General features: G+C 38.7%; 1 protein-coding gene across 2 annotated transcripts in view; it reads left to right on the top strand.

Annotated features, from left to right (window-relative positions):
- The window catches only part of CEP89 (centrosomal protein 89), a 28420-nt gene extending 11911 nt beyond the window's left edge, over positions 1-16509 (top strand). For both annotated transcript variants that reach the window (XM_029965585.1, XM_029965584.1), the window contains exons 12-19: positions 44-147; positions 2034-2149; positions 2750-2930; positions 3794-3961; positions 4560-4701; positions 6878-6967; positions 11868-12037; positions 15311-16509. In XM_029965585.1, the coding sequence (XP_029821445.1) occupies positions 44-147; positions 2034-2149; positions 2750-2930; positions 3794-3961; positions 4560-4701; positions 6878-6967; positions 11868-12037; positions 15311-15548 (1209 nt within the window). In that variant the 3' untranslated portion in view covers positions 15549-16509. The remainder of the gene's footprint in view (positions 1-43; positions 148-2033; positions 2150-2749; positions 2931-3793; positions 3962-4559; positions 4702-6877; positions 6968-11867; positions 12038-15310) is intronic.
- The last annotated feature ends 5310 nt before the right edge of the window (positions 16510-21819 follow it).

Here is a 21819-nt window from a genome sequence, read left to right as displayed (position 1 = left end):
ACTTACCTCTAAAGAACTTTATGTGAAATCCTTTGTCTTCCAGGAGGATATGAAGAATTTTAAAGCACGAGTTGAAGAGTTGGTGAAGGAGAATGAAGACCTGCATGAGCGATTAAATAAAAATAACTTCATTACCTCTACAGAATGGCAAGTTATATTACTGGAAATTCATTTAAAAGTTACTAATTATTTTGCTTATTGCATGCAAACTTTGAATATTACAGATTCTAAGGAAAAATTTTTTTCCCTTCAGGCAAATTGTTTTGCTGAAGGGGTAATAGGGTCAGATTGCCTTGATGGAACAGTGCTGATGTGCAATACCTGGAATCATTTTGGAGTAAAGATTCAATATGAATGTGCAGTTTTGCACCTGAAGCCCATGTCATTCTGTCCCAGATTTTGAAGGTTACATGCTTTTACAGTGTGCCAGTGACATCAGTTTTCTGTTAATATAAAATGGCAACGGTGTGGCATTAGAAGAATTCAATATTCTTGAGAAATGAAACAATGCAAATGTAATGAAGTTAAGTAGTAGAAAATACTTGAGACTTAAGAACAATTTACCTAAGTGAGACATTCATCTGCTGGTGGCTGAGATGGAGAAGAGACTGTTTGTACTGGTTCATTGCAAGATGATTGTGAGCTTTTTAAGGCAACAGCTAGAAAGAAAAAGAAAGGTAGTGCAGTTCTGGGCTATTTTAGAATAAGTCCTCCCAGTAGAGGTTGGGCAGGATCAACACAACTGTATGGAAATCTCTGGAGAGTCCTGGTCACAGGTTTAGGTGCAGAGTATCAAAGCTGAAAGGGTGGAGAGCCTCTTTTATTTGGAGCTAAGGCACATGGGCCTTTCTCACTTCAGAACTAAGGCTGAGGAAGGACAGTGTTGCTCTCTGGGAGCAGCAGGAACAGGAGACATGGAGTGTACAAAGAATTTTGTTATGGGACTCAGGGCAGTGTTACTAGAACAATAACTGGGTATTCATTCACCATGAACAAACTTGAAGTGGAAATTGGAAGATAGTTCCTAACCAGAGTAACAGTTTTTGGAACAGCATCCCCTGTGAGTGAACATAACAATTCTTCCTGCACCCATGGCACAGGTGGTAGCTGTGGAAGGGCTCAGGTGGGTCCGTGTCTACATGAGGAGCATTTTGACTCCAGCTGTCTCTTCCACTCTGAAGTCTTTCTGCAGATTGACCCAAGAGCACAGACTGACTTTCAATGAGCACCTGCTCGAGGCAGAATTACAGGTGTTAGTTCTGCATAGATTTTGCTAAGTAGGTTGTTATTAAGGGGTCAAAGTGTTGCACAGGTGCTTTAATAAAATACTGTGGATATTTTATGTGTCCTTGGCTGCTTATATACTGTCCACAAATTGCAAAACACACTTTGGCTAATACTCCTCAACTTTTTAAACTCTTACTAGAACAGCAAATACTTTCTTAAGCTTTTTTTTAACATCAGAAAGACTGGTATTGTTTTTCTTAAAGGCTGAATTAATACAAGTTAAAAAGCAGAGAGTTGAGTTCTCTGATCAGGAGAGTTCATTTTAAATGCCCATCTTCCTCACAGGCTCATAAAGCTCACTGGCAGTATTTTTCTAGAGGTCAAAGCCAAGTAAATCCAAATGCTATCCAAGATTTTATCATGTTTTGATAACAAATCTGCTTCAGTTACTAGTTATGATGCTGTCTCCAGGGTGACCTCCTGAAGTTGGAAATCCCTTCAAACCTTATCCATTCTAGGGTGCTACACTCCTAATGCACACATACTGATTTTTCCTTCTTTCTGTAGGGATTTTTTGCTTTTGTTACTCAAAGGTTTTAAACATTATTTAAAATAAATTACATTTTGATGGTTGTGAGTTCCTGTCTCCAGTAAGCTTACTGTAGGTCCTGACATTGCTTCCAGTAAGGGTTTTCACTTTGTTCTTTAATGAGGTGCAAATATGATTTTTAACACCGTTGAACGTCAATGGAGACATAAGCTAACATTTGAGTTATATTTTATTTACAAGCTGGTTATCTTTGCAGGCAGCAGCTACAAACTCAGGCCAAGCTGGTCTTGGAAGAAAATGGACTGTTGATGGAGCAGCTCAAAATCCAACAAGCTAAAGCAAAAGACAGTCACAGGCAGCATGTGCAAGAAGGTAAAGTGCTTGAGTTGCCAGTCATTTGAACTACACTAAGGGTGGTACTACAGGTTTGGGGGTTTTTTGTGGGGTTTTTTGTTTATTTTCTATTGTTGTCATTTTTGGGAGGTCTTGCTTTTGTTTGGTTGGGGTTTTTTTGCAACTTTATATGTACCTAAAAGACATTGCTGAATGTTGGTGACATTAATATGAGATCAAGCTCTGGATGTCAACTGATCCTGAAAAGAATGTCAGTGTCACCTATTGCCACTAAATAACATTTTGACTTCTTCTGAAAAAGTGGCAAGAGCTGTTAATATCAAAACATTCATTTTTGTAATTTAAGAGCACTTTAAACTGAATGAGAATTTTCAGTGTAAAATGACATTTCAGTGTTCCTACAGCTCAGAAAAGAAGCAGTCTTGAAGTTTCAGCATTTTACCAAAACAAGTTGCTTGAGACAACAAAAAATAAAATACAAACAAACTGACAAATCTGCTGTTCCATAATGCTATGAACAACTAGGAATTAACATATTAATGGTTTAGTTGGAGTTTCACTAGGTGATTGAATTAGTTCTGTTATACCCAGTTGGTTTTTTTTTTCCCCTCCCAAAAGCTTCAAAGCTGACCAAACAGATAGTAATCTTAGAAGGGAAGAAACAAAGCCAAGAAGAAGAGATAGCAGAGTACCAGAAGCAGTTAGAAGCTTTATGTTCTACTTGTGAAGAGCTGAAAGCCAGAGTGAAGAGCAGAATAGCAGCAGAGGAGCACTTGGCTTTGGTGAATGATTTAAACAGGTATGAATTTACGTGTGGTGCATGGAGAAACAGTTCTGCAAAGCATGGGCATGAACAGAGCTGCAGTCTGGAGGTAGGAGGCCAGTGGAAACTTCTGCTGGTAATCCAGGAAGGCAATTACCAAAGTACAAAGAAAGGGAAAGAAGTATTTAAAAAATACTCTCTTGGTTTTTAGGGACATTTAAATTTACCAAAGGATATCCCCGATATAGAAACATGGGTAGGAGTGTTCCTACCATAGAGTACATACTGCTAATTGTACTGTCTTAAATAGTAGAAGAGGAGGCATTAAATATATCATTTTTGTCAAATCTATTTATTTCTATCAATGCTATAAATTAAATGTTTTCATTCTTTCGTCCCCATCTTTGGGAACATGTCTAAAGGATCCTGAAACTCTAAACCAGGAGTTCTGAGTTTCTGCAGTCTTTACAATATAGAAATAACAGGAAACAGCAGAACTCCAAAGTGCTGCCATGCACTGCCTGCAGAGTAATGTTTCCCTGAAGGCATTCTGTAAATTTATTTGCTTCCAAGCCTTTGGATAGTGCAAATTGCTGTTTTGTGTCCTGGGAAGTTCTCAGACTTTGTATTTTGGCATTGCTAGTAACATCTTTGGAAAAAAAAAAAAAAAAGGAATACATTTGGCTGCATATTTTTATAATTTAAATGAAGTGCAGTCAGAATGAATTATTTAAATAATTCATGATTTGAGAATGTCATACCTGTCTGATGTCACCACTGAACATTAAGCATTCTCAGTGTATCTTTCATACCTTGAACAGGGTGATCTTCCTGTAATTTAGCTTTTTAGTGAGGAAGGTCTGTCCATGACCCCTGTCCTGTGCTGTTGGATTTTGCAGACGGTTGCAGGAGGAGCAGGAGAAGAAGCGCTGTGAGGTGGAAGATGTGATGGGAAGGGTCACATCACTGAGAGCTGAGAACCAGAAACTGCTCCTGGAGAAAAACAGCTGCCTGGCTGACAACAAGGCCCTACAAACTGAAATGGAAGTGACACAGAAGGCAAACAGGTCGCACCAGAGTCTCATTTTCTTGTACAGAAATACTTGTATTTCTAACAATAACAGCAGAAATATCTGTAAAATTGTCTGGCTTCCCATAGTGAGTGTTTTCTACCTACTGCAGAAAAAACATGTTTCCTAAACATATCTTTGTATGTGTTCATGCTCACTTTTCTGTGACTACATGCACATTGAGAATATTTCTTTACTGTAGTAGTTAGTAGTGTGAGTAACAGCTATAGCAATGAATCATTCATGTACTGGAAATAAGGCCTTACACTATTTGCAAACCTTCTCATGCACCCAGTTGGTTCAGAGATGGGGTCACAATACTTTAAAAAATAAAAACAGTATTATTGTTGTATTTCTTAAGGATTACGAGCTTGTAGCCATTGCACAAACTGTTCTTTTGAATCATTGTTACTGTTATCCAGACAACATATTGCAAAGAAAAACAGCCCCAAAAGTGGGACATGGTACTTTTGGCACTGCAAATATTGTGAGCCAGTGCATTTTTAGCAGCATGGTTGATTGTTTGAGACTTGTGCATGTTGATTTGCACATGTGATGCAAGTTTTTAATGCCATTATTAATTCCCAATCTTTAGGCGACTAAAGAAGAAAATACGTGTTTTACAACTGCAGCTGGAGGAAGTGATGGAAAAAGAAGTTGTAGCCCATTATTACCTAACAAACCTTACTGGTCTGGTGGAGAAGATGGCTCAGGAACGTGATCACCTTGTATCTTTGGTAATTACCTTGAAATAATTAATATTAATTGATATTTCACACTATTATCATCCTACTGGCACAACTTGCTGTTAATCTGAATTATCAAAAAAGAAAACTATAATTTCAGTTTAAGGATTTAGCTATTTAAGTAGACTTTAGCAAATAGGATGGGAACAGCAAAAGATTTTTTTCTAGAAGAGTGACTAAAAGCTACTACCCTTATTTCTGGAGTTAACATAATTCAGCCTTAATTCACATGAGCATTAGGGATGGCAGTGTTCTATATCAAGCTTGTAAGACTTTTTTAAACTTAATTTTAGAGAGTGGTGTTGAGCTACATGTATGTAAAAGTAGCTTGCAATCTTCAGATTTTAATACAGGTCTCTTAATCTAAAGGTAAGGTATTATCTTTGAAATGGTCTCTATGGACCTTCTCTGGGGATACACTTGGTGGTATTGCATTTTATTGGTTAGCAGTCATTTTAACAGGCTAATTGAGAGTTTTGGAACAACTTCTCTTTAGTGGAAGTGTCTGGCATGGAGGTTACTGGGCTTTTCATAAGCACATTTTCTTTCCTTTACAAGATCTTGGAAACAATTTCAATTTGACATATTGGTCCTCTGTCTTCAAATTGGTCCTGAAACTGTTTCACAAAACTTTGTCAAAGCTTTTTTGTCTTCTGTTGTTCAAGTTGTACACAAAGGTTGTCATCAGTATTGGGTACAAAAGAGCAGTTCATTCCTAATTCTGCAAGAGGGACTATGGTGACCCAACTCAAATCCTTGTCCAGTACAAATTAGGCTTCAGGATTTTACAACTGGGCACAAATGTCTCTTAGTAATTAGGGGAATTGATTCTTAGATCTTGATTTGTGACTTAGATTGCCCAAGTCTTGCTTTTTTTTTTTATGAATCCACTGTGTCTGGGCCAACAGCAGAGAGATATTCAGACTAATTTTTCTACTGAAATAGAAAAAGACTTCAAAATACCCAGTTTACTTTGGTGCCTCATAAAGTTGTATCAAAACAACCCGTTCCTACTTTTAATTGCTGAATCTTAGCAGAAAGTTAGACTGCAGGTTTCTTTTAGCAGGTACTCTGATAAGGTTTTCTAGTGGGAAGACCTAGAAAACAAGCAAACAAACAGAAAGTTAGAGGTAGACCCTAATGATTCTGAAGAATCACTACTGCTTATGACAAAGTTTAAAATGTAGTATCATTCCCCACCTCAAACTTCAGTAATGTCTAGTTTATTTACTCAGTTCAGCTACAGCTGTTAATCCTTGCCTTACTCTTTTTTAATTCATTCATTGAATTAAATCATTGAAATGCATTTCATGCAGATTTCATCCAGAAGAAGAGGGTCAGCAGAATGGTACAGCACTAAAAAATTAGCCTATATTCTTATTGAGGGTTAAAAGAAAATCTGTAGTAATCACATCTCCCCAAAAATAAAGGGATAGTCTTAAACTTACTATTTCCAGGAACAGTGATGGCCTAAAACAGAGCAGCAACAAATTTGTTTAAATCAATTCTGATAGTGGAACAGTGATGATGAACTGTAATCCTGAGTTAGCAGCTGTCAAAATTGTCCTTGTATTGTATTGTATGATTCAGCTGCCTCTCAGTAAATCAAACTATCACTTACTGAGCACGAAGTTCACAGGCTCCAGCAGGGCCAGGTAATTTTGACTTCTGGGAAAGGAGATGTGTCTCTGCAGTGATATGGGTAGTTCAAGGTGGTCAGACATTTTTGATTCTAAAAGCTATTTCTCTTTTGAATGCTTTCAGTGGATTTAACAATTGAAGCCTCTTACAGTTTTAAAGTTATTTCGCTGTTCATAGCTTATGCATTTTTGTTTGGTTTACTTTTTACATCTGGGAATGTAGTGCCTATGAAACAGTGAAAAATGGGATCCCTACAAACATATACCTGTAGAAAAATACACAGAATAGGTTGAGTTTACAGTGTTAGTATCCTTTCAGAATAATACTGTTTCACAGTATTCACAGTCAGTTGAAAAATTGTTAAATAATCAGCCATTAAGGAATAATTTTCAGGACTTGTTTTCCGTGTTGGTTCTTCAGACTATGGGAGCTCAAAATGGAATTGCTGTGTCTTGCTCAGTGTCAGTGTTTTGTCTGCTCTAACATAATGGTTACATTTAGTTATGTATGTACTGTGTGGTTGCAGGCCAGATGTTTGGAAAATGAGAAGCAGGGTGTTCTCAATAAAATGATAGAAGGCAGTCTACGCTTAGGGAGACTGGAAGAGAAGGTTAAGGTAAGCAGTGTTTCTAAGCTAAATATTTATTGTGTTTTGGGTTTTCTGGTGAGAAAAGTCAACAGTTAATTTGTGTCAGTGTTTTTATGAAAGACTTATAGATTATCTTAAAATGTTTCTAAAAAGCAAAATAGATCCTCAATATAGTTTTCACCATTGTGTTCATGCATTGCATGTCTGCCAGATCACAGCATTTACAGCTGGAGAACCTAGGACTAGTTGTAAAAATACTTAAAGATTATTTGTATTTTGGTTTTGCTTTGTACTGTGACCCAAGTCCCACTTTTTTGAGGCTGTACTAATGCTTCAGCTTGAAGTCCATTTCAGTTCCAATCAGAAGAATGAAAAACATATCTCAAGTGTACAGTTACCATCAGGTGCTTTCATGTGGCCATAGGGTGGGAGGTTTAGAAACTCAGGGGATGTTCAAACATGCAGCCCAGTTAGAGAATACATTCTGGGTTATCTTTACAACTCTCTAAACAAATGCAAAGCACAGTGTGGAATTGCAGTATAACAGCATTATATAAATTTGAAACACTTATGTTTCAAAAGTTTCACTTCATAAAATGTCTAAATACATGAAACACTGCCCTAAAAGAATTATCTAATTATACTAATACAGCCATAAAATGTTTTTAACACTTTTCACCCTCATTCATGTCTATCTTCCCTACCAAGACAGTGGCTTATATTCTTGTTAAATACACATTTTATGCAATTTAATAGATCTGTATCTAAGGGATGGAGAAGAGGTTTGCATAAGATTAAGAACATTTACTTGTAGCGAATTTTAAGTGCAAAACCAAATTTAAAAAAATCCTTAACCCATCAACTATTAATGGAAATCAGAAAAAAAGTCTGTAAATAAAGTTCTTAAACACAGCTGTTTCAATTTAACAGAAGTACTACTAATCTGCTAGCAAAACCTTTTCATTCTTTATTTTTGTCAGTAAAGCAGAGGGCTTAAACAGTCACACAACACCTACAAATGTCATATTCTCTTTGGTTGTATTAATTGAACTTTGCTAAAAGCTGGTATAATTTATTTCCTTGCTGCTTCGAGAAATCACATGTTTGGTAACTGCCCTGTATCTTGGGTTTCAGGATAAACCTCTCCTGAGGTATTTAGGTGTAATCTGTCTCCAGTGATAACAGTACTTAAAACACATTGGTTTTCCCGCCAGGGTGACACAGCCATTGATAATGTGAGTGTTAGCTATTTCTTATCTCACAAAAGGTTACTGGGCCTTGGCTTTTAGCCACCTGCAGCTATTTCCTCAAGATACAGGATAAGAAATACAAATTATATGAACCAGAGCATGGAGTCCTCAGGGTATGAGGAGAGAAAAGTTTCCTGCCTACATCTCTGAGTTACTTCCAAGTGCCTACAGTGTGAATCTACTTTTTGGACACAACTAGACTTTTTTTCTGCTTCTTATGTTTCCTTATGTTTCCCTTCTGCTGAGTTTGTTGCCTCGTGTCGCATCAGGAAGCAGCTCATCCCAAACTTACAGGTCAGATGCACCGTGTGTGTCTCAAAAGATTTTCTGGGGCTTCTTTTACATCACTACAATTGTTATTTGAGGGGAGGAAAGAAGGAAGGTTATGTGGGACAACCCTTCTCCACTGGAAACACATCAGACACCCTAAGGATAGAGGTTGTTCCAAAAGCTGGCAGTTCCATTCCCTTTGGATCACTTCCCTCTGAACTCAGGTCATCTTGCCTTGCACATAAAATAGATCTGGTCTTCTGGTCCAGAAGACTTTTTCATTAATTCTTTTGAAGAAAGAAAATTAATAAAATCCTGTAGTTTTTCTTTTTCATTGAGAAGTCTCAAATTAAGTCAAGGTCTGGCAGGTCTGTTATTAAAGACAAAATCACTGTGAAAATCTTTAAAGCTAAATAACAGGTTATTGCTAAAATAAGCCCCAAACCCATGTCAATAATACACACAGCTTTATTACATATTTTAAAGTGATTTTTTTACACAGCCCTGAAGATAATTGTCAGTGATCTTAATGAAAGTATTTTTAGGTGCCATGGGAGACAGTTGGCAATGTTCTGTAGCACACAATAAAAATTCCATCAGTGTTCCCATTACAGGGCTATTCTGTGAGAATTATAGCACTTCTTATAAGAGCAGTGAGATTTCATTCATATGGTCCTTTGCTCTCTTTTGGAATGGACAATACCAATTTTACTGTTAAAGGATTGGAGAAAAACAACACATGATTGACAGAAAATAGCTTTATTGCCTCAAAAAATGATCAGATCATTACATGTACCATAGCCAGCAGCCTCTGTCTGTACAAATCATGTTTTGTGGGCTCTGCAGTCAGAATTCTCTGCCAGTTTGTAGTTCAGTACTCGAGGTGAAACAGAGCTGTGGTGCCCAGGAGTACACCTTCCCCAAATGACTTAGAAGAGTGTAAGTTATGTCCTCTTCAGTACCAGAGCTGCATCCATGATCATTCCTCACCTTGCTTACTCTATGCTTGATGCCATGACCTTGGGCCTTTCTAGCTCTAGAGGAAAATATTACAACTTCTAGCTATGTGTGTTATCAGCCTCTTCCTGGTGGTGATATCTCCACCAGTCTGTTTACTGCTACCTGCTTCACTTCCAGGAACATTAATAGGTTATCTTGGACAATTCAAAGGATCTGTGTGTGCCAGCAGCCACGTCTGTCAGTGTGCCCAGAACCACCCTGACCTGCCCAGGCTGCATTTTCCATAGATGTTGTTATAATCCATCCAGAGGAGCAGGATCAGAGCTGTGTATCCCTCATATCTGGTTTCAGGCAATAAGAAAATGGTGCATTTTTGCCCTTTGTGCCCCACAGATTTTGCAGCCATTCTACACACAGCTTCAGTTGGCAAAGGAGGAGCAGAGCCAAAAGAGGCAGCTATGGGAGATGAGGAATCATAGAATCATAGAATCAGCTGGGTTGGAAGGGACCTCCAAGATCATCAAGTCCAATCCTTGATCCAACCCCGCCGTGGTTCCCAGCCCATGGCACTGATGCCACATCCAGTCTTATCTTAAAAACCTCCAGGGACAGAGAATCCACCACCTCCCTGGGCAGCCCATTCCAATGGCTGAGCACCCTCTCTGGAAAGAAATTCTTTCTAATATCCAACCTAAACCTCCCCTGGCACAGCTTAAGACCCAGCCCTCTTGTCTTGCTGGTCGTTGCCTGGGAAAAGAGACCAACCCCCACCAGGCTACAACCTCCTGTCAGGGAGCTGTAGAGAGAGATGAGGTCTCCCCTGAGCCTCCTCCAGGAGCCAGAGGCTTGAACCATCTCAGGCAGAGTGCAGCTGAAAACACAACACTCACCTTAAACCAGAGCTCTCTGCAGCTGGGAGGTCAATGACCGCGAGATGAAAAATGGGTTTCACCAACGTACTGGCTGCTTTATCAGCCTTTGCTGTGATAAGAAGGTCTCTCTAGTTCTCTGAATTATTAATTATGGACACCTCCCTGGAGAGAGCATTTCAGGGCCCTCTTGGACCTGAGTAAAGCTGGAGAATTTCTTGGCAGAGGGGAAAGTTCTGCTGTTTCCCTGTGCTCTGCCCTTCCTCTGCTGGCTCTGAGCAACCTGCTGCTCAGAAGGAACTTGTTTTCCTTTAGCCTTCCACAGCATTACAGTGCAAGCACCTGACTCTGCATTTTGGACTCTTCTCTGGGAATCTAAAAAGTTGAATGATGTGACTGGCTGACTTGCAGGCTTCTAATTCTTTTCTTGGATCTGACAGGGAAAAGCTAGGGAAAACCCCCTGTGTAAGTCATCCTTAAATATTGAATTACTAATGTTCTAGGTAAATATTATTATTTATTATTGTCCTATGAGCTCTAGAAAAATAAACTCCACGAGGGCACATTTTACAAGAGCTAAAAAAGGAAACAGTTTGTGGAGGGGATTATACAGCCTTATATACAGCATATACCTAAAAAGACCAATTTTTTTTTTAATTCTTCTAAAAGGCAGACTCAGTCTTTCTGCTCTGATTCAGATGAAGATAAAACCTTAGTGATTAGCACCTTAGGTAAAACTTTGTAGTAGCAAGACAAAAATAGCAGTATATTCAAAGCTTCACTATTAAATAGTTTACAGTTTTACTAAAGGAGGTGCTTCCATCCCAAAACTCTGTCCTACAGCCTGTAGGAAATGTCACATTCTGCTTGTAATCATGAGAAAAAAAGCTAATATTGGATTTGTTTTGTGTCAAGAGCAGCAGCAGCTAGACATTGGTAACAGTACACAAGCCACAGTTTTTCAGTTCCTCATGCAATTTAATGGGGATGTAATTTCAGAAAGCAAAATAATTCTGTGTAAAAATTATTTCTTATTTTTGAGATGGGACCAATAAATTTGGTTATTATAGCCATTAAGCAAAAAATCACTTGTGCCTCACTGAACAGAAGGACTATTATGAGAAGCAGCAAGCTAGTTTAAAACACAAAGCTATTCTTTTCCTTCCTCTTAGTATTAATATTGAACAACTAACAAAACATAAGCACTTTTTCTTGGTATGTACTGCTAAATATGACTGTTGGACAAGTGCTAAGCAGCAGGTGCTGTAATGTGTAGCTTTGCATCTTGGAAAATAAACCCTTGCAGCTAATTCTGTTCACTCCTAAGACAAACATACAGCATGGTATTCACTGTACACACCAGTTTTATATACAGAACAAAATGAAGTTTAGTACCTTTGAATTAAAAACAGGTTAAAAAAAAATCCATAATGCAACCCACCTGACAGATTTAAGCAGGGCAGGACTGATGTAAAATTAAACTGCAAATCAGTGTCTCCAGCTCTTTCTTTTGTTGGTAGTGACTTGTCCTTATTTCTCCCACAATCCCATCTCCCCTATTATCTTTACCCCTTACAGGTGTATAAAAAGAAAGCAGCTGGGAAGCTTGGAGATATCAATCTCAAGATGACTGAGCAGGAGAAGGAATTTGCTGGGAAGACTGCTTGGTATGAGCAGGAAATGAAGCACCTCCAGCGTCTGCTGCAAGACAAGCAGGAAACCCTGGATGAAGTGCTGGAGCAGAAGAGGTGAGTGAGGCACAGGGGGGAACTGCTGTTCTTAAGACTTCTTCTTAAGAAGAGTATCAACCTGAGGCTAATCTTTGATGATCTGAGGGGGTTCTATAAATCAAGATATGTGTTAGTTTATAAATAAACTAAAGTCTTCTGCTAAAGGCTGAACACTTGCCCATCCACACTCCTCACCAGTTTTCAGAATAGTAGGAAATGAAAGGAATCTCATGATTACACATAAGATTTTTGTTTCCTTTTGCATCTGTCTTGCTGAGTAATCCTCAGAGTCACCATTCTCACGTACCTTCCCTTAAATAAGCTGCGCTGCATGTTTGAGATATAAAAACTGATGATGCCTAAAAAACCAGGGTCATAAATACTTCCAGTCTTATTTCACAGGACACTTACTATTATGAGTTTACTAGGTCAGAGTTTATTGCCTAAGTCTTCTGCAGAGAAACAGTCCTTGGAGATAGTTACAGCTGCTGTGCTTTGGCTGGAAAACGTGGGTGTGAAAGTGCCGTAGGCTGTCCTCGGGAGAGGGTCAACAGCAAAAAACCTCTGCAGCTGTGCACAGGCAAGGGAGAGGAGCTGTCTTACCTGGGGGGTGACATATAACATTGTAACCATGATAAAAATTGTTGATCTTTGTTATAAGGAATATTTAAATCAACTCTCACAGGAGAGATGAAAATTAGTTCTTGAGTCGGCAGCCCAAATATAAGATTAAGGCTGAATTAATTTAGTTCAGTAAGGGCAGAAAGCTCTGTCTTTTGTAAAGAAGAATCTGCTTTCAGAACCTGCTTCTGTTAACTTTTTCATCCTCAAACATCAATCAGTACAGCATTGGCATTTTGTTTACTCTCAACAAGGTATAGAGCCTTACATTTTGGCTAGGTTGGAGTTGAATGGAATTTTTGTTTTTACATATTTAAGTAATAACAGCCTACATTAATAACAAACAAACTTAATGCTTTGTGCCTGAAGACATCTGGAAACAGCACATGTATCTAAACTGAGCATGTATCTAGTTTTAAATGCCAAGTGGTGAAGACTTCTGTTTGAAGAGGTGAACCGGCTGTATGGGCAGGGAAATATTAGTGTCAAGAAAAAAGCCCAGACCATCAGCAGCTGTAGTAACCAAACTGCTCTGTAATCCAAGTTTGTAAGGGAAGGGAGGCTGTGACTAATAAGAATGTAGACACCCCCTCCCTAGCCCATTCTGCTGGATGCATTTTTAGGTTTTGGTGGGGTCAGAATTTTTGAATGAACACCATGCAGAGACAAAACCTGCACTTGGGATGCAGCTGCTTCTCCTCAGCTCACCTGAAAACCAGCTGAACTATGAAGCAGGATATTGAGCCACACTGAGAAGCCTCACCTGTGACTGTGGAGTGCTGTGTGTGCTTCCTGTACAACAATATGCTGTTACTGCTCACTCCAGAGCAAAGTCAGCAAGTGCTCACTGGCTCTGCATCTCTCAGATCTGTTTAAAAACTAATCCTCCAAGAAGAGTTCAGATACACCACTGTCTCTAAAGGCATCTGTTTTCCTTGCTACTCAAGTAATTTGAAGATTGTGGACGCTTTTAAAACCAGTTTTTTTGAACTAATGTTTTTTCTAAACTCACTTGAACTGAAGATGAGCACCCTGTTGGTCAGGCATGCTGACAGCCTTAAACTGCAATTCAGAACTTGCTGATCTTTAGTTTCATCATCTTCAAAAAAGTCTTGGTTTTCGAAATTAGAGGATGAACTAAAGCTTGGGTAGTGTTCTGCACTACAGTAACAGTAAACCAGATTAAGCTCTTGTGTATTAATTGTTGACCATGAGGGTGCTGTGCACAGTGCCTGCAGACTCCAGTTGGAGACCAGGGGCAACAGGGAACAGGAGCTTGACCTACCAAGATATGAAAGTTCATTTGAAAACAAGATGCTGAAAACATTCCAAAATCACAATACAGAGAGAGCCAGGGTCAACCAATGGGTGACACTGAGGCCTGCTAGTTGGGGTAGCAAATTCAGTCTTTGTGCCTGACATCTTCCCCAGATGTAGGCTGAGGGGAATGATAATTGCCTTTGTAAAGCATTTTGAAGCATATTCCAAGCACTGGTAAATATTAGACACTCTCATCCTGTCTCAAGGAGAAATATACTTCCTGAGAGCAAAGTCATCTACAGTTTTGGTGTTCTAAAAATGAGAGATTGCTTCTCAATAGCTTTTTAGCAACTTGGCAGAAATGGAAAGGTCCAACTAATTAACTGTGGCCTCTCACATTCTTGGGCAGAGTCTTAGACTACTTTTAGCACCTGTACTGCTTTCACCTGCTGCCTTTTGCTTTAATTCCATTTTCAATGGTTACTGATCTCCTCCACCACCAAAAGTTCATTCCAAGCAATATATGCAAGAATAATCTAAAGCCCTTCTCTACGAGGTTTTTTTTCTTCTTCCATCTGTGTATCAAGTCATAAGGTGAAACACAAAGTGGGCAGCGACTATGGCTGGGCCACTTTTCACCACTTCATTCTCAGGGTGATCAGTCACAAAGGGCTCTCAACACATTTATGTTGTGCATTGATTTGTTTCTCATTTTTAGAGCCTGGTATTGGGGAGAATTTGTGTAGAAGGGTAGCTCTGTCCAGTGCTTCAGGTAGTGCCCTGAAGGGGCTGTATTAGTCTGTATAGTATTCAAATTTGTGTGCTCATTTTCCATGCAACAGCTTTGCTTTCCACCTCAATTATCTTGATATCCTTATTTTTTTGTACTTTGATACATACTAGAAATAAGTCAGAGGAAACCCAAGAGCTTAACCTTGATCTAACATAACTTACTAAAATAAAAAGCCTGTGCTGGAATACACTGTATTATTAAATCATGTTGGCTTCCATGCTTAAAAAATAACCTGTTCTTGAGAAAGATGCTAAACAATTCATTCATTTATGCTTGGGCATCAGAGAAATGAATCTGTGAGGTTGTAATGCTTTAAGGACTGTCCTCTAGCTTTGTCTCCCCTCCTAGTTTACCCCACCTTTGTTTGGCTGCAACAAAGAGGCATTAGCTGAGACTTGATCCAGCTTGTTACATGGGTCCAAGTGTTTCTTTTCTGGTCATATCCTCTCTAGCATTACATTTAGTGGGCTTTTTCAAAAGCAAAATAGGCATGAATTTTAATCAGGTAATTTCAAGCGCTTAAATACAGGCCATTTCTAATTTGCTTATCCACATACTGTAATTCTCTTCTGCTGAAATGTTAAAATTAGGATTTCTCTTCGTTTTTTTTCCCCTAGGAAAACAGAAGGGGAACTTGAAATCATTTGGGAAGCCACAACCAAAGAAAACAGGAGAATGAGAGAACTCTTACATAAATCCCTGAGGAAGAACACCATGTGGAATGCTGGCACAGCTCATGAGCCACACTTTGATGAAAGCTCTCAGAAGGACCTAGTTTACAGAGATGATTTTAGCTATTGTGATGTGAAGACTTCATCCCCTACTAAAAATGAATTTCAAGAAGAGTCTCAGTGATAAGAATCTGCATCTCATCCAAAAAAGAGAACTCAGTGCCTGAATTTGACTTTCTCAGCGACACAAGATATGATGGAACATTTCCCCCCTTCAAAATGACTGGATTTTTAAGGTCATACCAATGACAACAGCATATTCTCCAGCTGTGCCATCAGTAGGGTAAATCTAGCCTGAAATATTACTTTAATACTTGAAGAAAAGGCTATTCCTTGTTAAGACAAAATGTGATACAGCTTTAAGTTAACACGAAAAGACAAGTAACCAGTTAACAGGATAAAATTTGACTGTGGAGCAGCCAGGACTGAAGCATCCTCCTGATAACTGGTGGTGCCTGAATGCACAACTGTCCACCCCACAGGTTTACAGGAGCCCAGGTGTTGGGAAGCTCCTGCTGGAGTTCTGCCAAGGGGATGAGTTGCCAGCACAGGGTGCAGTTCTCCAGATTGTCTTGTTCCTTCTGCTTCAAAAGCCACCTTTTTTCCAGAGCATTCTCTGCAGCTGTGACAGCCTTTAGATTATTGATACCTATTTGTCTGAGCTTTCATAAATGCTGATTTTTCACAATTTTGCACATCAGCTTTGTAGTACTATCTATTAGTATGAAATAACTTTATTTTGGATTTACTTATAACTTGCTGGATCAGCTTTTTGCTTTTGCTTCATTTTCATGACAAAACCTAAATGGTTCCAGGAAACTGTAGCAGTACAAAAAACCTATAACTCTCATAGTTGTGTAATATTAAAAATAATGAAGAATTTCATTGGCTTTGACCAAAGTTAAGGAAAAGAGCAGAAAACCAAGTTAAATACCAAAAGGAACACATACTGTTTGTGTCCAGAAAGGTTCCTGTGGTATTTTCCTTCAGGATAAGGCCATGACTCAGCAGAATAGCATTATTCAGGTCAGGGTGGAGAGAGCACCTTCTCTCATATCTATCTCTCATATCATCTATCTCTCATATCTATCTCTCATATCTATCTCTCAATCTCTCATATCTATATCTCTCATATCTCTCATATCTATCTCTCATATCTATCACACCTTGATGGGATGGGTGGATGTAGGGTTTTTAAAGCCCTGTTTCTTTGACAGGAATAAAACAAGTGCAACAACCTTACTGGCTCATCAAGAGAGAACTTCAGCACCCAAGGTCACTCAGGCACTATCAGAACCACAATCTCACAGCACCACTATCTCAAGGTCTCCATGCAGAGACTTAACAAGAACTCCACCTTCAAATCCTTTCATTCCCCTGGCTTTTTCAGCTTGGTTGTTTTAGGACTCTGTGCCTCAAAATAGCACCCAGAAACTGTTTTTAAACATGGCCTTAAATCCCTTTGTTAATATGTGAGGTTGTCAGGGGAATGGTCTGTTGCTAAACTAGTTCTGTCTCCTGTCTTCCTTGAATTTTTTACAAACTGATTTGAAATGTCAGGTGTGAAATACCTCTTCAGACAAGTCAGACACAGGCAACACAAACACGGGCAATGCACTCCCCTGCTTTCCACACAAGCTCCAGTCTGCAGGTGTCCTTACAGAGACCCTGAAAGAGCATCCAGCATGGCTGTACCCACAGTTTGTCATGTTTTTGAAGGCAGATTTTGAAAATGAAGCCTCTCATACCATGTTTTTTAATATAAGCATCTCTGAGTATGAAAATACAAATTCCGAACTGCACATACAGATTATTTACATATGGTAAATTAAAACCATTTACATGGTTTTAATTGCCCTTTTGAATATGTCTCAAGAGTTTGTAAAAATAAGCAGCTTCATGAGGAAAAACTATCATACTGGTAATTCCTCAGAACTAGAAGCAAGACTTTCAAAACCCATTCAAGTGTGAACGTGTTGGAATTTTGCTTGGTTGCTAAACAGGTATTGAAGAGAACTCTACCTTAAACCCCCAGAACATAATGAGATTTTTAAATCATAGCTTTGCCTTGTTTCATAGATACTACACTAAATTTAGATGCTACACTAAAGAAATTATGTGACTGTTTTATTCTACTACAAAAGCTCTACCCATGCCAGATTATCATTTTCTGTTACCCAACATCAGCAACTTGCTGTTTTCCCTTGACTACCCATGACAGAGCATCCTGATTCTCATATGTTCCACCTGCCTTCCAATTACAGGATCTTCCAGTCTGTAAGTTGAGCCCATGAAATAGTTCCAGCTTCTTTTCCCAAGGCAACATAAAAACATGCAGTATTCTTCCATTCCTACCAAGAAACTGAGAAAACAATTCAGGATTTCTGGATGTCACGTTGAGGTTTCGTTGCTGAATGGACAGAGTGTGTTCTGTCCATGATATCTGACCATAATTTTCCCTAGAAAAACATTTGGATTAAATGATTAAATAATGTGATTATATATTCAAAAAACAAGCATTGCTACCACCTTTCCAAAAGCAAAACCACAGGAGAGTCTGCAGTAAAGCTCAGTACTTCCAGTGCATTTGCCAACTACTGCTAAAATATATCAGCATTACCTCTTAATCCACTGGCAGAGCAGAGCATCTCATTTTCTGTGCTTCAGTTGTTGTGTAAATATGAGGGAGAGTCAGATACTCAGCAGTCAAATTAAGGTGTGTTCTAATGTCCTGTAAAGTGGCAGGGAATTGGGGCATCCTTATCATTTCCAGTTTCCAGGTAACTTCCCCCTGCCCATTAACAAGTCATTTAAACCCAGCTGTTTTCTTTCTCCCTACCTCTTTAATTTCAAGCCAGAAAGGTGCTGTTCTCTTCCAGGCCAGAAAATTGCCTTTCAGCAGCTCAGAAGAGAGAACCTCCTAAGACTTCTTCACCCTGAGAAATTCATCCTGGCACATTATGTTACATCAGGAGTTCTAAGGGCTTTTCTCCTGGGACTACAAATCCTTGGTTGGCCAGGCCTAACTCTTCCATTTTAGGAGAGCTCTAAGCACTCATCCTACTCCACAAATATAATGTAAATCGGTATGGTAAAAATTCCACAGTGTTAACCTGCTTGAATTTAGAAAAGCAGATGCACTTTGAAGGCTTCTTTACCTTTAAAAATATGGTTTCTCAGTGAGTGAGCTCTCCAGATTTTTTTTTAGCCCTGAATGGTTTTTTTCCTGTACTAGATTTATTTCAACATACCTATATAAACACATGTTCAGATGTATAACAGAGAGAGAGAGATATTTTATCAATTAAAATTGTTTTATACCTCAAATGTCTGGATTTGGTAAAAATAAAATGAAGCTCCAAAAGTAGCACAGAACATCACAACCTCCACGGGATGCTTGAGTATTCACTGCTTCCTTCCTCAGCTGGAGGTGGGCAGATGCTCTTCCAAAGCCAGTGTTATCTGGAAATCCCTCCTTAGTGAAAGGCCAGTGGAATGCAACCTGAGTTTTGGACTCAAAAAGGAGATCAAAGCCAGGCCTGGTTCTTCAAAGGGAAAAAGGTGAGGAGCTGGCTGTGCATGAGAGGAATGGCTGACTCTGATCAGGCTTTGAAACACTGGGAAAAACTGAAATCTTTGAAGAAAACCAGCGTGACATACTCAAGCTAATTTTCTTCAGAGGCCATTAAAATTCCTTCAGAACGTCCTTAAGAAGAGACTCCTTGATTTTTTGTGACCTTTTGGATAGAAAACCATACCCAGCCTTTAGAAGTTTATCAAGAGTCTCTGAACAGCTTAAAAAATACATGAGACAAACAAAAAATCTGTCTTTAGACTAAGGACTGTGCAGGTCCAGTACAAAACCTTTAGCAAACCTGAAAAGCTTTTCAAAAGCTTATTTGTCACAGAGACAAAAGCAACTACACTGTAACCAAGAACTGAGTAGGGAAAAATAAGGGTATTTAGATCCCATCTACTCTGTGGGCATTAGGAACTACAGTCATCTAATATTTTCTGTTGACTCCCACAAGATGCAAAAATCTTGCAAGCCAGTGGCATCACCACAGCTGTTAAAAAAGACTATTTTCTTAAATTCCACTTGCAGCATTCCTGCAATTACTTGGAAAAAAAAATGCTTTTAAGGATGACAGGAGTGAGATCACATCTCAGGGCACATCTGTGAACGGTGGAATTCAAAGAAGAGCAAATGCAAGGGAACAGCCTGGTGCTCTGATGAAGTAACCTGTGAGCAGCGAGGTTAGAATGGAAAGTATCCCCTCTGAGATACTGCTAAGCTGCAATTAAAAGCTGCTGGTTAGGATGATCCTCATTTGCTTTAGTCTTGGTCAAAGCAGAACATGCTTTAAAGCAATAAATACCAACCCTGACAAATATTAACCTTTATTATTAGTGGCTAGTGATAATAAAAGCTTTATTTCTAGACTGTGCCGTTGCCATTTCCTGAATTAAAGTTGAAAATTACATTTTACGATTTAATTGGTAAATAGCATTTGAAAAGGTTCAAACTGCAGTGTTTAAATAGGAACAGCCTGCACAGTGTTTGCCTCTCTGGTCCCCTGGAATTTGGACTCCTTATCACTTCATCTGTGTGAGATCCTTATCTCTCCATCCCTATTTGAGAGGGAAGGAGTCTTTTCCCACGGCTGTAAAATGCCATTTCTCTTGTCCTTGAAGAAAATAACATTGGAATCCTTGAAATCAATGTTTATTTTTTTCCTTCAGTGGCTGAGGAAAAGAAGGATTGCTGGTAGAATTGCAACTCCTTTAATAAGTTTACCAAGGCATTCCAAAAAGATTAACCCTTAAAATTAGACCATAAATGAAAATGCTTTCCTATTTTATAAGGAAACACAGACTAGTTAAGGTCAAGTCACTGCAGAGAGTTTAGTCATCTCTTGAACAGGTGGGAACTCTCCAGATCCCCATTCCAGGTTAACTAAAGAAGCCAACTGCTTAGGCAAAAACTCAAACACCATATTTTCAATGTTGCCCCTATTGTCTCTGAAGATACAAAGTGGAATAAAGCTCTGATGCAGAAAGAAAAGGCAAGCAAAACATCTGCACAAACCAAATAAACCAAATTAAAAAAAAAATCCTAAGCAAAACTTTACTTAACACAGCATTAAAGATGACATATTCCATTATCTTTTCATCAAGATTACATATGTGTTTTTTCCTCTTTTTGTTGGTCTGGAAATTCCAGGGTAGAGTTAATGTGATGCTTCATTTTGAGGTCAAAGTCAGCCCCATAATATGACACCCCCCCTTCTTTTTTTCTTTTTTTTTGACATTAACTATTTCAATAGTCTCTGTGTGGCATTTCAGGAATGATAAAAAGATTATAAATCTTCATTTCAAAATTATCAGCTGTAGAGAACACAGAAGTACATGACATAATATCCAGCCCCAAACGAGGGAGCTGAAGTCGAAGGATATGAAAACATTATCTTATTTAACCCTATGTCAGAATTGCAATGAAAAATATTGTCAAAGTCCTTGTAAAAGATGCAAAAAAAGAAATAAATACCTACCTTTTCATATGCTTGTACTAAGACTATAATTTTAACATGTTTTATTATCTTTACCTGCAGGGGGGAAAAAAAGAACTTTTATTTGACCATTTTTCGTGTGGTAATTTTTCAGCAAGAAGTTATTGAAGATGGAAGAGCTTCTCTTGTAGCTTAACCTTTTTCTTGCGAGAATTAAACAAAAAAACCCCCAAAGACAAGAAAAAGACAGTGACTAAAAAATACACCTCTGGGGTTTTTTTCAGTCCTGGCTTTCCTTTGCAGCCTCAGCCTTGGAGAAAGACATTCCCAGTGCAGTCTGACTCAGCCACCCCAAAACACAGCAAATATAAACAAGTGTTTCACATGTTCTCAGAGTCCATTTTTAGTCACAGATTTACATCATCACTGCAGGGGGAATTCCTGGTGATCAAGCCTGGGTGCTTAAACAGGCTAAACAAACAAAAAAAGTGAGCAAAACAACTGTCAAACCGTGCTGGGGATACTTTTGTTTGGTCTTATTTCCAGCCCTGTCCTACCTGTTAACGAGGCATCGTGTTAACAAGATAACAGATGTTATCAGCGATCAATACCACAACATCCCTTAGCTTTTAACACTTGATGTTAATTGAAAAAAGTCAGCTGCGGTTCGAGGGGGTGGATCAGGACTTAGTGATTTGAATGTCATACAGCAAAGGAGCTGTTTGTACAGCTACGTGGCTAAAAACAAATGATTAACACAATTAAGGGGTGGCTTTGCAAATATTTTAGGGATGTTACCTAATTCCAGAATGCAGGATAACAGCACTTTTTTTCCTGGATGTACAACTGTACAGAAATAGAGAATGGCATTTTTCACTAAAGCAA

Source organism: Manacus vitellinus, unplaced genomic scaffold (genome assembly GCF_001715985.3).
Source record: "Manacus vitellinus isolate BGI_N305 unplaced genomic scaffold, ASM171598v3 scaffold_10_pilon, whole genome shotgun sequence".
NCBI classification, from domain to species: domain Eukaryota; kingdom Metazoa; phylum Chordata; class Aves; order Passeriformes; family Pipridae; genus Manacus; species Manacus vitellinus.
The sequence above is the reverse complement of the archived record's forward strand: the minus strand, read 5'-3'. Positions and strand labels throughout refer to the sequence as shown.